Raw genomic sequence first — 12928 nt, 5'->3', positions numbered from 1 at the left:
CTCCATTCTTGATTTGCTGATGGGAAATCAGTGATGATAACCTGACCATTTGAAGAATGACAGGTTGTTAAGTGTATGAATTCCCCCATATATTGATTGAGTTTAAGAAGATAAGAGCTAATTGAAAATCTTATGGCTGTGTTTTAAAATATTTTAATTTTATAGTCATAAATGAGAAGAAAAATTATACCTGATATTGTGGTATCTGGCTATATGATGATATTGATTCAAAGAGAGGGATTAGCTGTTTTGCTAACAGGTATGGTAGAAAGAGCACTGGATAATTTAAAGTCTGGCAAATGGCAAATCACTTAATGTTTTTCACTGTTTTTTTCTGTTTTGAAGTGGCGAGAATAATACCTAATCCATATAGTTGTTGAGCTAATAAAATACATTTATATATGTGTATATGTGTGCTTCAATGTTTAAGATCTCATAAAAATTAGAGAACCATTCTCTGTTAGGATGGATTCATAAGGTTACTCCTGAACATCACATTGTCTCCATAAAAAACTTTCATTTCCCTATACTCTGTGTTTTCTATAGGAAATGAAAAAAGTTAAAAAAAAATATTATTTGTGGGCTACGCGTGGTGGCTCGTTCTTGTAATTCCAGCACTTTGGGAGGCTGAGGTGGGCAGATCACTTGAGGCCAGGAGTTTGTGACCGACATCGTGAAACTCCATCTCTACTAAAAAAAAGAAAAAAACAAATTAGCTGGGCATGGTGGCACACACCTGTAATTCCAGCTACTCTGGAGGCTGAGGCACAAGAATTGTTTGAACCCGGAAGATGGAGGTTGCAGTGAGCCAAGGTTGTGCCAGTGTACTCCATCCAGCCTAGGCAACAGAGCAAGACTCTGTCTCAGAAAAAAAAATTATTATTCATGATACTTTAATCTGCATGATAGAGAGACTCTAGTGAACATTAGTCTAATAATGTTTAAGGTCTATGGAAAACCAGTTTGTTATTTCTCATGACCCTGTTCTTGATATTATACTGCAAATACTAGCTTTTTAATGTTTCATTTACAGGTACATGATGTTGATTGATGGCACAAATGAAGTTTTTATGATTGATAGAGACAATTCAGTATTTCATGTTTCAAATCTGGAATTTCCATTTCGTAAAGATCTTCGTATGCATTTATCAAATACTCTCTTGGATGGCGTAAGTCATATTTATGTATAATATAAAATTAAACATTGCCATTTTTCTTTTCCTTGTAAGTAAATGTGTATTTCTATTGGTTAAGAAGTTTCGAATCAAATCTAACTTTTTTTTTTTTTTTTTTTTTTTGAAATGGAGTCTCTCTCTGTTGCCCAGGCTGGAGTCCAATGGCACGATCTCGGCTCACTGCAACCTTCGCCTCCTGGGTTCAATTGATTCTCCTGCCTTAGCCTCCCTAGTAGCTGGGATTACAGGCATGCGCCACCACGCCTGGCTAATTTTTGTATTTTTAGTAGAGAAGGGGTTTCACATGTTGGTCAGGCTGGCCTCGAACTCCTGACTTCATGGTCCGCCCGCCTCAGCCTCCCAAAGTGCTGGGATTATCGGTGTGAGCCACCACACCCGGCCAAATCTAACTTTTATTAGGTTGTTAAATTTCATTTATTTCTTGTGTGTGCTTACATTGAATTAAGGTCCTTTTGAAGAGGGATCTGCCAACTGAATCTTTGAACATAAGTAGGACTTTGAGATATTTTCTTTAGTGGAGAAACTTGTTAAAGCTGGAAAGGGTATTAAATGATTGCTCTGGTCAAATATGTATACATATGGATAGTTATATAATTTTGCATGAAGAGAAATAAATGTTACATGTGGTTAGTAACTTATCTTTTTGCCCCATACTTAGCAATATGTTTTGGACATCTTTTTCACATAAATGTCTGAATAGTTTACCACTGAATATATAGAGACCATGAACTGGGGCTTCCAAAATATCGTGATTGTGAAAATTGTAGGGTTAAAAAATTACTTGTTAAAAATATGACCCCTTCTAATAGCGTATCCTAGACCATATGAATTGGAATCTCCCAGGGGCCTACATGTTCGTACAAGTGACCAAGTGATTGTAATTAGGCAAGTTTGAGAAACAGTTCTGTAATTTATTCAACCAGTCCCCTTTTGTTGGACAGTTTGATTTTTGTATTTTTTCCTGTGTCTAGTAAATTTTTATTCCTATGACAGCATGTGTAACAAAATATCACTTTCTAATAAAAACATATATATATATACACACATACATATGTACATGTATATGTATCTGTATATAGATTTAACTATCATATTATAGTTAATGTGACTGGCAACCTTGCAGTTGTATAGTACATAAAGGTCGTAGTCATTTGTGGCAACTCTGGTAGTTGGTTCATGGGAACAGCAGGAACATTTTAGTTTCTGTTATCTTTATTTAAGGTACATTTTTTTAGCATTATAATTAATAAAATATAAGAAAGGAAAAGAAGTAATAGCATTTGTCAAAGTTTAGTATAGTTTATAATTGAACTAATGTTTGTTGAGTGCCTATTATACCAAGAGTATGGGTATTGCTTAGAGAGTTGAGGAGAAGGCCTCACCCTTGAAACATTTTATTTAATTGAGTAGGGTGGAGAATGAATGGTAATGATGGAAGAGACCTTTGAATAAAACAATAACCCAAAGAGAGGTATATAAGTCCTGAGGTAGTTTAGAGGAGAAATAAGTCACATCTAGTTAGTCAAGAACTAAATATGTTTTATGTAGGAGTTGGCATTAGAAACAAAGATTTCTATAGAAAGATTTTTGATGGACGTGGGCTGAGGGCATTCTAGGTAGGAAATAATGCTTAAAAATTAGATGTTTAACCATCTGCAGATTTAACTTAGCAATACTATTTATTTCACCTCAAACTTGGATAACTGAGAGCAGCATAATAGATTCTTGTGAAGTTTTAAAAATAGCAATATGATTCATGATGTCAGTTTACTTGGGCTAGAATTATAGTTGCCATATCTGGTTTTTTTTTTTTTTTTTGGTTAGTTAATTAAAACAGTCCTCGGTAGTTTCCTGTTTCTTCTACATTTTCATGTGCCAATTGTTTTTGTAAAATTTCAAATCCAAGAATAACTCAAACTACCTAATTGTCTGACTGTCAGATGTGAGCATTGAAGCTTTTGTTTTGCTTTGCTTAATTATGTTCTTTGACCTATAAAATGTGGAAAATAGGAATTTAGAAATATTGCATTAATTCACTTGAAACACATCAGTGAAATTTAATCAATTTAATATTGAGACTAAGATAAGAATATAGTGGTTAATCATTAAAGTTAATATCAAGAATTTTGGAAACATTCCATGTCTTTTTCAACTATTAATTTTTTATAAAACACTGCATGCATATTACTGAAATTTTAGAAAGTCTGTAAATTTAAAGTAGAGAAAATTAACAATCAAGAAGAGATGACATTTTATATTTTGATGTTAAAAGGAAATATCCTTTTAGTAACTTTGTTGTGCTAATAACTATGTAACATGTATAACTAATATGTATATAGTTGACATTTAATATATGTTGTGTATCTGGGGTTTTGTTACTCCTCTTCAATCTGAAGAACTGCTTTCAGGATTTCTTTTTTTTTTTTTAATTTAGTTCTGTTTTTTTTTTTTTTTTTAAGTTGAGGTACAATTTACATACTATGAAATTCACTATTTTAAGATGTTCAATCCAGTGGTTTTTAGTCTTTTCACAAGGTCATATAATCAATACCACTATCTAATTCCAGAACATTTCATCACCTATATGAACTATGATGGTTAGAACCAACGGGGCCTTATATGAAAGATTTCAAGGAATAAGTTACAGAGATGAGCATTGAAGGTCCATGGGTTTTGAAAACCCTTCATTGGTTCCCTATTACTCATAGCAAAAAAGCCAAACTATTCAATATACTATTCTTTATATCTGAAGCATGCCTGTGTCTTCAGTCTCGTCTTTGATTGTGATTGCTAATCACAAATACTCAGCTTTGGACAATTTACCCCAAGCCATCTTTTTTCATGCCTTTGTTATACCATTTGGCCTATCCACTGTCCTGCTGGAAAATATACTCTGCATCTTTCAGGATGCAGCTAATGGTCATGTACCTTACTATCAAACTTTCTCTTATTCTTTGAGTAGAAATAATTACACTCCTTCTACGTAGGCTTAGGTAATGCTTTGTTACAACAACAAAATATATTTTTCCTAAATCAGTGTTTTTTTTTTTTTGTAATTTTAGATGGTTTTACATGGAATTTCTGTTATAAAATTAGATAGCAAGAAAACCTACCTGGTTTCCTAGTAAGAATATGAGGAAAGAAAAATAATTTTAGGTAAAAAACGTATTAATAATTAAAAATTTTATGTAATACTGGATTTTACACCTGTAGTCATCCTTTAATGTCCTTATCTTGTTCTGTCAGACTGCAGTTTTTTTTTTTTGAGACGGAGCCTCGCTCTGTCGCCCAGGCTGGAGTGCAGTGGCGCGATCTCGGCTCACTGCAAGCTCCGCCTCCCGGGTTCACGCCATTCTCCTGCCTCAGCCTCCTGAGTAGCTGGGACTACAGGCGCCCGCCACCGCGCCTGGCTAATTTTTTTTTGTATTTTCAGTAGACACGGGGTTTCACCGTGGTTTCGATCTCCTGACCTTGTGATCCGCCCGCCTCGGCCTCCCAAAGTGCTGGGATTACAGGCGTGAGCCACCGCGCCCGGCCAGATTTTTTTTTTTTAACTTTTTAATGGCTATGGTAGATTTACAGTGATCTGTTCATACTCTTTTGCCCTATTCCCTTTGATCAAAGCCTAGTAAAGTGGCATGAAACCAAGAAAGGCCACTTGGCTCACTTGGGAATTCAATCTATAATGGGGGTGCCATTTATTGTCATAGATTTTATGATTAAAGTAATTGGCGCGTAACAAAATTTAAAGCATTAATGATTAAACAAAAATATTTTTTAAAAAGATCCTGACTTTTAGAATTTAAAATTTGTAGTCTCCCTACCCTTGATTGTTGCTTAGTAATTCAAGCATAAAGCCAAATGTAGCATAGAAATTCAAATATGAAAAATATGATGAGATATTGTCGGGTGATTCTATTTCAGTATAGAATAAATGCATGATGGGGATGGGGGGAGCTAGCAGTTTATATGATCTGGGTACAAGTGTGTTCACTTTGAAATTTCATCAAGTTGTATATTTATGGTTTATGTGCTTACAGTGTGTATGCTATATTTCAGTCAAATTTAAAAAATTATATTAAAGTATGAAGAAACTTATCTTCTTTTCTCTTTCAAGGAGATGATTATTGACAGAGTAAATGGACAGGCTGTTCCTAGATATTTGATATATGACATAATTAAATTCAATGTAAGTACCTATAATATATAAAATAAAAGTTATTACTGAAATAATGGATGTATTTTTGACAAATAGTCTTTGGGTACTGCCTTAGAGATAGTAGGAAAGAAAATTTGTGACTCAGGTTACTCACTGGGTATCTTTTTGTTAATCCTTTTATATCTCCTTTTCTTTCTCTTATTGTTAATTTTCACACATTTCTTTGTTTTAGGTTTCTTTAACTTGCAAGTGAGTAAAGAATAATGGCTTAACTCTGATAAAATAAGACAGCATTTCATAAAATGAAAATTTCTTCGTTTCAATTATCCTGTACTTGATTTTTTTTCTTGTAAATCTCATGAGTTTATTTCTGTCACCAAAATAGCAACAAAACAAAAGAGAAACTTACTATGAGCTGTTCAGTGGGTAATAAATTACAGTATTAATTCAGGTTATTAAAAGGCATTTTTTTCCTGCAAATTTTTAATGCACACGTCTTATTTTTTGATTGAATTTCTGTATTTAAAACACAGAGCTTCAAATTTAAGAGCCTTAGGGCCAAAAAACACCAAGTTTTATTTTGTTCTGATTGACTACTATATTCCTCAAAAGTAATGCTTTCGAGAATTGGCTTAATCTTATCACAGATCTTGGAATAACATTCCTTGGCCTGTAACTAGATATAAGGGGTGGGGGGAGTGGCTTTATTTCTTTGTGAATAGGGAAGTTCTATCTCCTTTAACTCTTGACACTGAGCTCTGCTTTAATACATGTTCAGTCTGGGCTTACTCTCTCTTCTTAGCTGAGTACTCTCTCTTGGATAGCAGTTTTCTAATACTTTTTAAAAATATGAAAAATTTCACCATATACAAGAGCCTAAAAAATAATATAAGGAATACTCATGTCCTGACCACCTCGATTTGTTAAAACTTCATACTTTTGGTCCGCTTTCTTTTTAATAAGATGTGATTCAGTACAAATCCAATAGAAGTTTCTTAGTTACACCTCTCTCCTATTCTCAAATCTCTTGCCCAGCATCAACCTCTATCCTAAATTTGGTGTTTATTGTTCCCATGAATGCTTCAGATACTTTTACTGTGTGTGTATCCATAAAATATATATGATATTCTTTTGCAAGGTTTCTAGTGTTATATATATGTTATTGTACTGTACCTTTGCTGACCTTTGCTCAACAAGATAATGTTGAGATTTATTTGTACTAATACGTCTAGATTTAGTTCATACACTTTAATTACCATTGAGTGTTACATTGTATAAATATACAGAATTTATCCTTTTTCCTTTTGATGAACATTTTGGTGTCCATTTTTTGCTTTTATATTACTACTGTATTGAACAATTTTATATGTTTTTTTCTTGTGCACACGTGAAAATTTCGCTAGGACAGTTGTTCTCATTCTTGGAATGTAATTACCTGGGAAGTGTTTTTAAAAACTCTGTTCTGTCATATATATTATATCATGGAGATTGTGATTAAATCAGCAGCTTCAGCTATATTATCTACATTGCTAAATTTCTCTCAGAAGTAATTGTTTCAGTTTGCCACAGTTGGTTTTATCAGACATTTATATTATCGCCAATTTGATGTGTGTGAAATGATACCATCCTGTTTTAATTTGCTTTTCCTTGATTACTAACAAGGTTTAACATATTTTTTCTTCTTATTTTTTTTTTACTTATTTGGAATTTGTATGATTTAATTGCAAGTTTGTATAATCTTATAATACAATCTTCTGTTTTTTTTTTTATTTGGTTGTCTATTTTTTTTTCCTGATTACCAATGAAGTTGAACATATTTCTGAGGTTTATTTTTATTTGTTTGTATTTTTCTTTTATAACTTAATTGCAAGTTTGTTCTATTTGGTTTTCTGTCTTGTTTTTTCTTTTTAATATGTAGGAATCAATTATCTTTTCTGGATTCTAGTACTTTCCTGGTTATATGTGTGACAATATGTTTTTCAAATCAGTGTTTATTGATGCACAGAAGTTTTAAATTTTAATGAAATCAGTCTCATCAGACTTTCCCAAATATTGTACTTCTTGTTTTAAGAAATTAATCTATATTTTATTCTAAAAATGATTGTTATACTTTTTGTCTTTAGGTCAATAATTGTTTATTCAGTACATATTTATTGTGTGCCTATTACCATATTTCGTGATTTTAAGCCACATATATTTTTACATTTCTGATATTGGGATGCATTTATAATTGAAAATATCATATATTTAATTCTTTAATTTACTATGGAGCCTTTATGGATGATTAACAACATTATTTATTTTGTATCACCAAATCAGGGCCACTGTTAGAAAAATAATTTTTTTGAAATAATATTTAAAATCCTTTCAGTCCCTTAGTTTATTAACTTGTCCAGAAAGAATTTCATCAACCATCTTTTTTTTTTTCACCCTCTGACTCTCAGCATTGATCATCTTTTATATGTCAAGTACATATGTACTGGGTATACAAAGATGAATGAGACATAATTTCTTGACTTTAAAGAATTCACATGCACAGTGTTTCATTGGAATTTGGGAACAACATAGGAGAACTTTAAAAAGAAATTTAATATATTATTTTATTTTGTCTGTTTTATAACATTTTCATTAAAAATGTAATATTTTATAATATTTTACAGTTGTATATGTATACACATTTTTAAAAAGTATGCATTTTTAAATGTATTTGTTAGGATATGTGTTTAGATTGGATATAAAATTAAAGCAAATTTGCGGACTATTATGGATGAAATAGAAATGTAAAGAAATAATTATAATTTTAAAATCATAAACATAACAAAGGTATATAAAAGATATAGTGGTATTAGGGAGGTGAGAGTATTTCAACTTCCCTGGGTATAGTTGAGTCACTGAAGCATGGAATTGCAGACCAAGAAAGTGACACAAATTAGTTTTGAAGGATTGAGTCATGGAGGTCAGGAGCGTTAGATGGTTTGTTAGCATACATTTTTTTTTTTTTTGAGACAGTCTTCCTCTGTCGCCCAGGCTGGAGTGCAGTGGCATGATCTCAGCTCACAGCAACCTCTGCCTCCTGTGTTCAAACAATTCTTGTGCCTCAGCCTCCTGCGTAGCTGGGACCACAGGCGTGTGCCACCACGCCCAGCTAATTTTTGTATTTTTAGTACAAAAGTACAAATACATGGGGTTTTGCCATGATGGCCAGGCTGGTCACAAACTTCTGGCCTCAAGTGATCTGCCCGCTTTAGCCTCCCAAAGTGCTGGGATTACAGGTGTGAGCCAACTGCACCCAGCCTGTTAGTATACTTGATGGATGGTAAGGCGTGGGACATAGCAAAAACTGAGAATGGATTGTTAAGTAGAGGGCCAGATTACTTGAACGAGGCGTTTTTAGTTCTTGATGTAATAAGGCATTGTTAAAGGGTTTTCATTATAGTAATGATATGAACATACTTTTACTATTTTGAAAGATAACTAGTGGCAGCATGGATAGTGTTTTGAAGGGAGTAAGAACTGAAAACAGGGAGTCAAGCTAGTCAATAATTATTGAGTGTTTCCTGTAGTCTCTTCTCATTGATTCAACACCTATCTGTTGAGAGCTTAACTTTGCCCATAGGCATTGTGGATTTGAGGGTGAACTTGCTTTCAGTCTATTCTTGTTGTTTGATGAATTTATGTATAAAGATAGAAAGCTTCTAGGAGGCAATTTAGACATTTACATATGTTTTAACAGTTGTTAGACTTTTTTTTTTTTTAGAACAAAAAAGAGGACTTGTTTATTCTACTTCAATTTTATAGGTGTCTGAATTCTTTTAATAAATCTAATAAACAAGCCTAACATTTTAGATTTTTCAACCTTGTTGATGATGTTGATTGCATAGAAGAGATGACACATGGACTGTATGGTTATTTACTAGCATTTCCCCAATAAATATCCTTTACAGACAGTTGTATGCCTTTATGTAAAGAGAACATGTGCTACCTCATACCTCTCACTCACTTTGTCTCACTCCTTATTCTTTGCCAAATATCAAAATTGTCATCCTTCTAAAGTTGAGAAAAAGACATCCCCAAGGTATATTTAATGTTTACTCCTGAAGCAAGTGCTACCACCCCATGTAAACATTAGGTTGAGTAAAGTTAGGTTGGAGAATATACATTGGAGAAGAGGAAAAAGACAGTAAAGGTGGAGGAAAATGTATGTAAGGTGTGTCCAGTCGCAAAGTAAAAAAGAAGAGTAGCTTATGTGCCTTTGAAGCAGTAATTACTAATCTGGATGATTACTGTCAACCAGATAATGTGTTGTAAGTGAGTTTGTGTATGCCATATGGATAGAATGAGACTTACCCTCAATTCATACAAAAGTGTTCATGTTCTTTCTATTTCACAGTTCAAACCATATATACTTTAAGAACACTCAAGGGAAAGTGTATTTGCGTAAGAGAACTATTTCTTTATAACTGTATAACTTTGAACATATTATGTAAACAACTTCTGTGTTAGCTTCCAGAGTTGAGGGTGTATTTGATATATATCTTCTACTTGCTGATATGTATAGCATTAGCACTTTAAACAACAAAAAACATTGTAGGTAACTGTGCTACTTATTTTGGTGTGTTACTCGCTTGTACTTTTCTGAATTCTGTGGATTTTAGTTTTTATACTGTAATAGATTACTGTTAAAGGGTTTTAACTAATTTATATACATAATAAAAAAAGACTAGTGAGTATATATATTTTTTTCTATTTTTAAGTGATTCTATACCTATAAATAGTGAGTATATTAATACTCTAATTCAGATGTGAAATTGCTAATTTTTTATTTTTTAAAATTTGGGGGTGGTAGTCTTGCTATGTTGCCCAGGCTAGCATCAAACTCCTGGACTCACGTGATCCTCCCACCTCAGCCTTCCAAAGTACTGGGACTACAACTATGAGCCACCACACCCAGCCTAGGTGTGAAATATTTGGATCAACTTACAGTACAATTGTGCCACTTTCTCATACTGTTTTATACAGTTGTATTTAAAAATAAGTCTCTTTGTGTGTTGAGACAGTTCTATTGTTAGTCAAACTAATTATTAGGGTTGGTATATATGTTTGTGCAGGCTGTGTGCTGGGTAACTCCAGAGGATGCTGTTTACACAGACTATTATGTACATTGTGGCAGCCTTGATAATTATGCTGATAAAATAGTTGTTAGTGTGAAATTTAACTAATTCTTTATTTAATTCAGTCACAGCCCGTTGGAGATTGTGATTTTAATGTTCGTCTGCAGTGTATAGAACGAGAAATTATAAATCCTCGACACGAAAAAATGAAGACTGGGCTTATTGACAAAACACAGGAACCATTTAGTGTCAGAAATAAGCCATTTTTTGACATCTGTACTTCAAGAAAGGTAAAATTTACTTTTTAAAAAATTAGTGCTTATAATGTCTCATAATTCAGCTTACAAGATGAATATGAATGACATTTTGCTGCCCAGTTGTCTTAACTCTGTCAGAAAATACTCGAATTGGGTATAGCACTGTTTTGGCCAAACATGGTACAACTCCTATTCCTAGGCTTTTTCTCTTGAGTAAGATTCTCAATGGTGGCACCTTAAACTAGGTTGTTTCCGTTTTTCTCATAATAGTTTTTGTTTCATGGTCATTGGTCATACTGTGTTTTTTAAGAAGCTATAAACAACATAGAACTGTATTGAATGAAAATCATTAGGCCTGCTCCTACACATCCTGAAGGTACAGTGTTTGGTACGTACTCTTATTAAAAATATACATTTATATCTATCTATCTATCTATATACATATATATATAGATATATATATATATATGTACACACACACATACATTGAGGGTTTTCTTTTAGTATTTTTGTTGTTTCCACTTAAAATGAATCATATACTAAGGCCAGGTGCGGTGGCTCATACCTGTAATCCTAGCACTTTGGGAGGCTGAGGCAAGCAGATCACAAGGTCGGGAACTCAAGACCAGCCTGGCCAATATGGTGAAACCCCGTCTCTACTAAAAATAGAAAAATTAGCCACGTATGGTGGCACCTGTCTGTAGTCCCAGCTACTCGGGAGGCTGAGGCAGGAGAATCGCTTGAACTCAGAAGGTGGAGGTTGCAGTGAGCCAAGATTGTGCCACTGCACTCCAGACTGGGCGACAGAGCAAGACTCCGTCTCAAAAAAAAAAAAAAAGAATCATACTACATATTCCAGGATGTTGCTTCTTTTTGTTTTGTTTTGTTTTTTCACTTAACAGTATGGCTTGGAGATATTTCCATGTCAGTGCATAGAGATTTGCCATGTTATTTGTTAAGTGCTGCATGGTAATGATAGTAAAGATGTACTATACATTATGTTATAATTGATGGGTTTTTAGATTGCTTCTAGTCCTTTGCTATTACCAGCACTGTTTCAGTGAACGTTTTTGTTTCTATGGGTGGATATTTCTTCAGGGTAAGTAGAATTTTTGGTTTAAAGATTATGAGTAATGTTAGTAACTACTGCCAAATTCCTTTCCAAATAAAGCAATTTTGTCTCCAGCCGATGAGACAGCTCATTTTCCCGTTGCCAGCATCTTTTTTTTTTTTTTTTTTTTTGATCTGTAGGCAAGGCACTGTATTGTAATGGGAAGGTGAGTATGAGTTTTTTTTTTTTTTTTTTTTTTTTTTTGAGGCAGGGTCTCACTCTTGCTCAGGCTGGAGTGCAATGGTGCCATCTTGGCTCACCACAGCCTTGACCTGCTGGGGTCAAGTGATCCTCCCACCTCAGCCTACCGAGTAGCTGCAACTACAGGTGCATACTACCATGCCCAGCTAATTTTTTGGTGCTTTTTTAGAGACCAGGTTTCCCTGTTTTGCCCAGGCTGGTCTCGAACTCCTGGGCTCAAGTGATCAGCCTGCCTTAGCCTCCCAAAGTGCTGGGATTACAGGTGTGAGCCACCATCCCTGGCCAAAAAGTTCATTTTTATGTAGTTAAATTTGGCAATATATTTCTTGCATCTTCTGGTTTTCTGTCTTGCTTAAGAAGCCCTTCATCTCTAAAATATTTTTATATTATGTTCTAATATTGCTATGATTTTGTCTGATGATTACATTTAGATGGTCTATTTTTACTCTTTCATTCCTTCAGGGAATTGTCTTCTGTTTGCATAGTCTATTTAGCATCCAGTTTCTTTTATTCACTGTCTCTTCTTCATGCCCTGTGTTCTCACATGAACATACTAATTCTGTTTATGCCTCATCTTCTCCATTTTCCTTTTCATTCTCTTTTTTTTCTTTGTTCTCTTATTATTTTTAGTATCACTAATATGACTACTATTATTACTGGTACTGCTGTTACTGCTGCTGCATAGTTTGTTTTCAATGGGATATTTACCAGATCCAGTGTTTAAAAGCAATTGTACCTTGGTATATCTGCTTTTTTAAGACATGACATGTGAAGTGCGTATTGACTATTTCCTGAGACTTTCCTCCATTTCTCATTTGTGCTTTTGGTGAGATTCTTATTTCTTTGTATATAAATTATACAGTGTGTTCTGTTTGCCTGTTATGTGTTAGGAT

The 12928-nt window shown here is 33.7% G+C and overlaps 1 protein-coding gene across 4 annotated transcripts in view; it reads left to right on the top strand.

The window, feature by feature from the left end:
• RNGTT (RNA guanylyltransferase and 5'-phosphatase) overlaps positions 1 to 12928 on the top strand; it is a 335687-nt gene that overhangs the window by 107844 nt on the left and 214915 nt on the right. For all 4 annotated transcript variants that reach the window (XM_021937590.1, XM_021937589.1, XM_021937592.2 and 1 more), the window contains 3 exons: positions 1034 to 1169; positions 5314 to 5385; positions 10592 to 10756. In XM_021937590.1, coding sequence (XP_021793282.1) covers positions 1034 to 1169; positions 5314 to 5385; positions 10592 to 10756 — 373 coding nt within the window. The remainder of the gene's footprint in view (positions 1 to 1033; positions 1170 to 5313; positions 5386 to 10591; positions 10757 to 12928) is intronic.

Source organism: Papio anubis, chromosome 6 (assembly GCF_008728515.1).
Source record: "Papio anubis isolate 15944 chromosome 6, Panubis1.0, whole genome shotgun sequence".
NCBI lineage: Eukaryota > Metazoa > Chordata > Mammalia > Primates > Cercopithecidae > Papio > Papio anubis.
The sequence above is the reverse complement of the archived record's forward strand: the minus strand, read 5'-3'. Positions and strand labels throughout refer to the sequence as shown.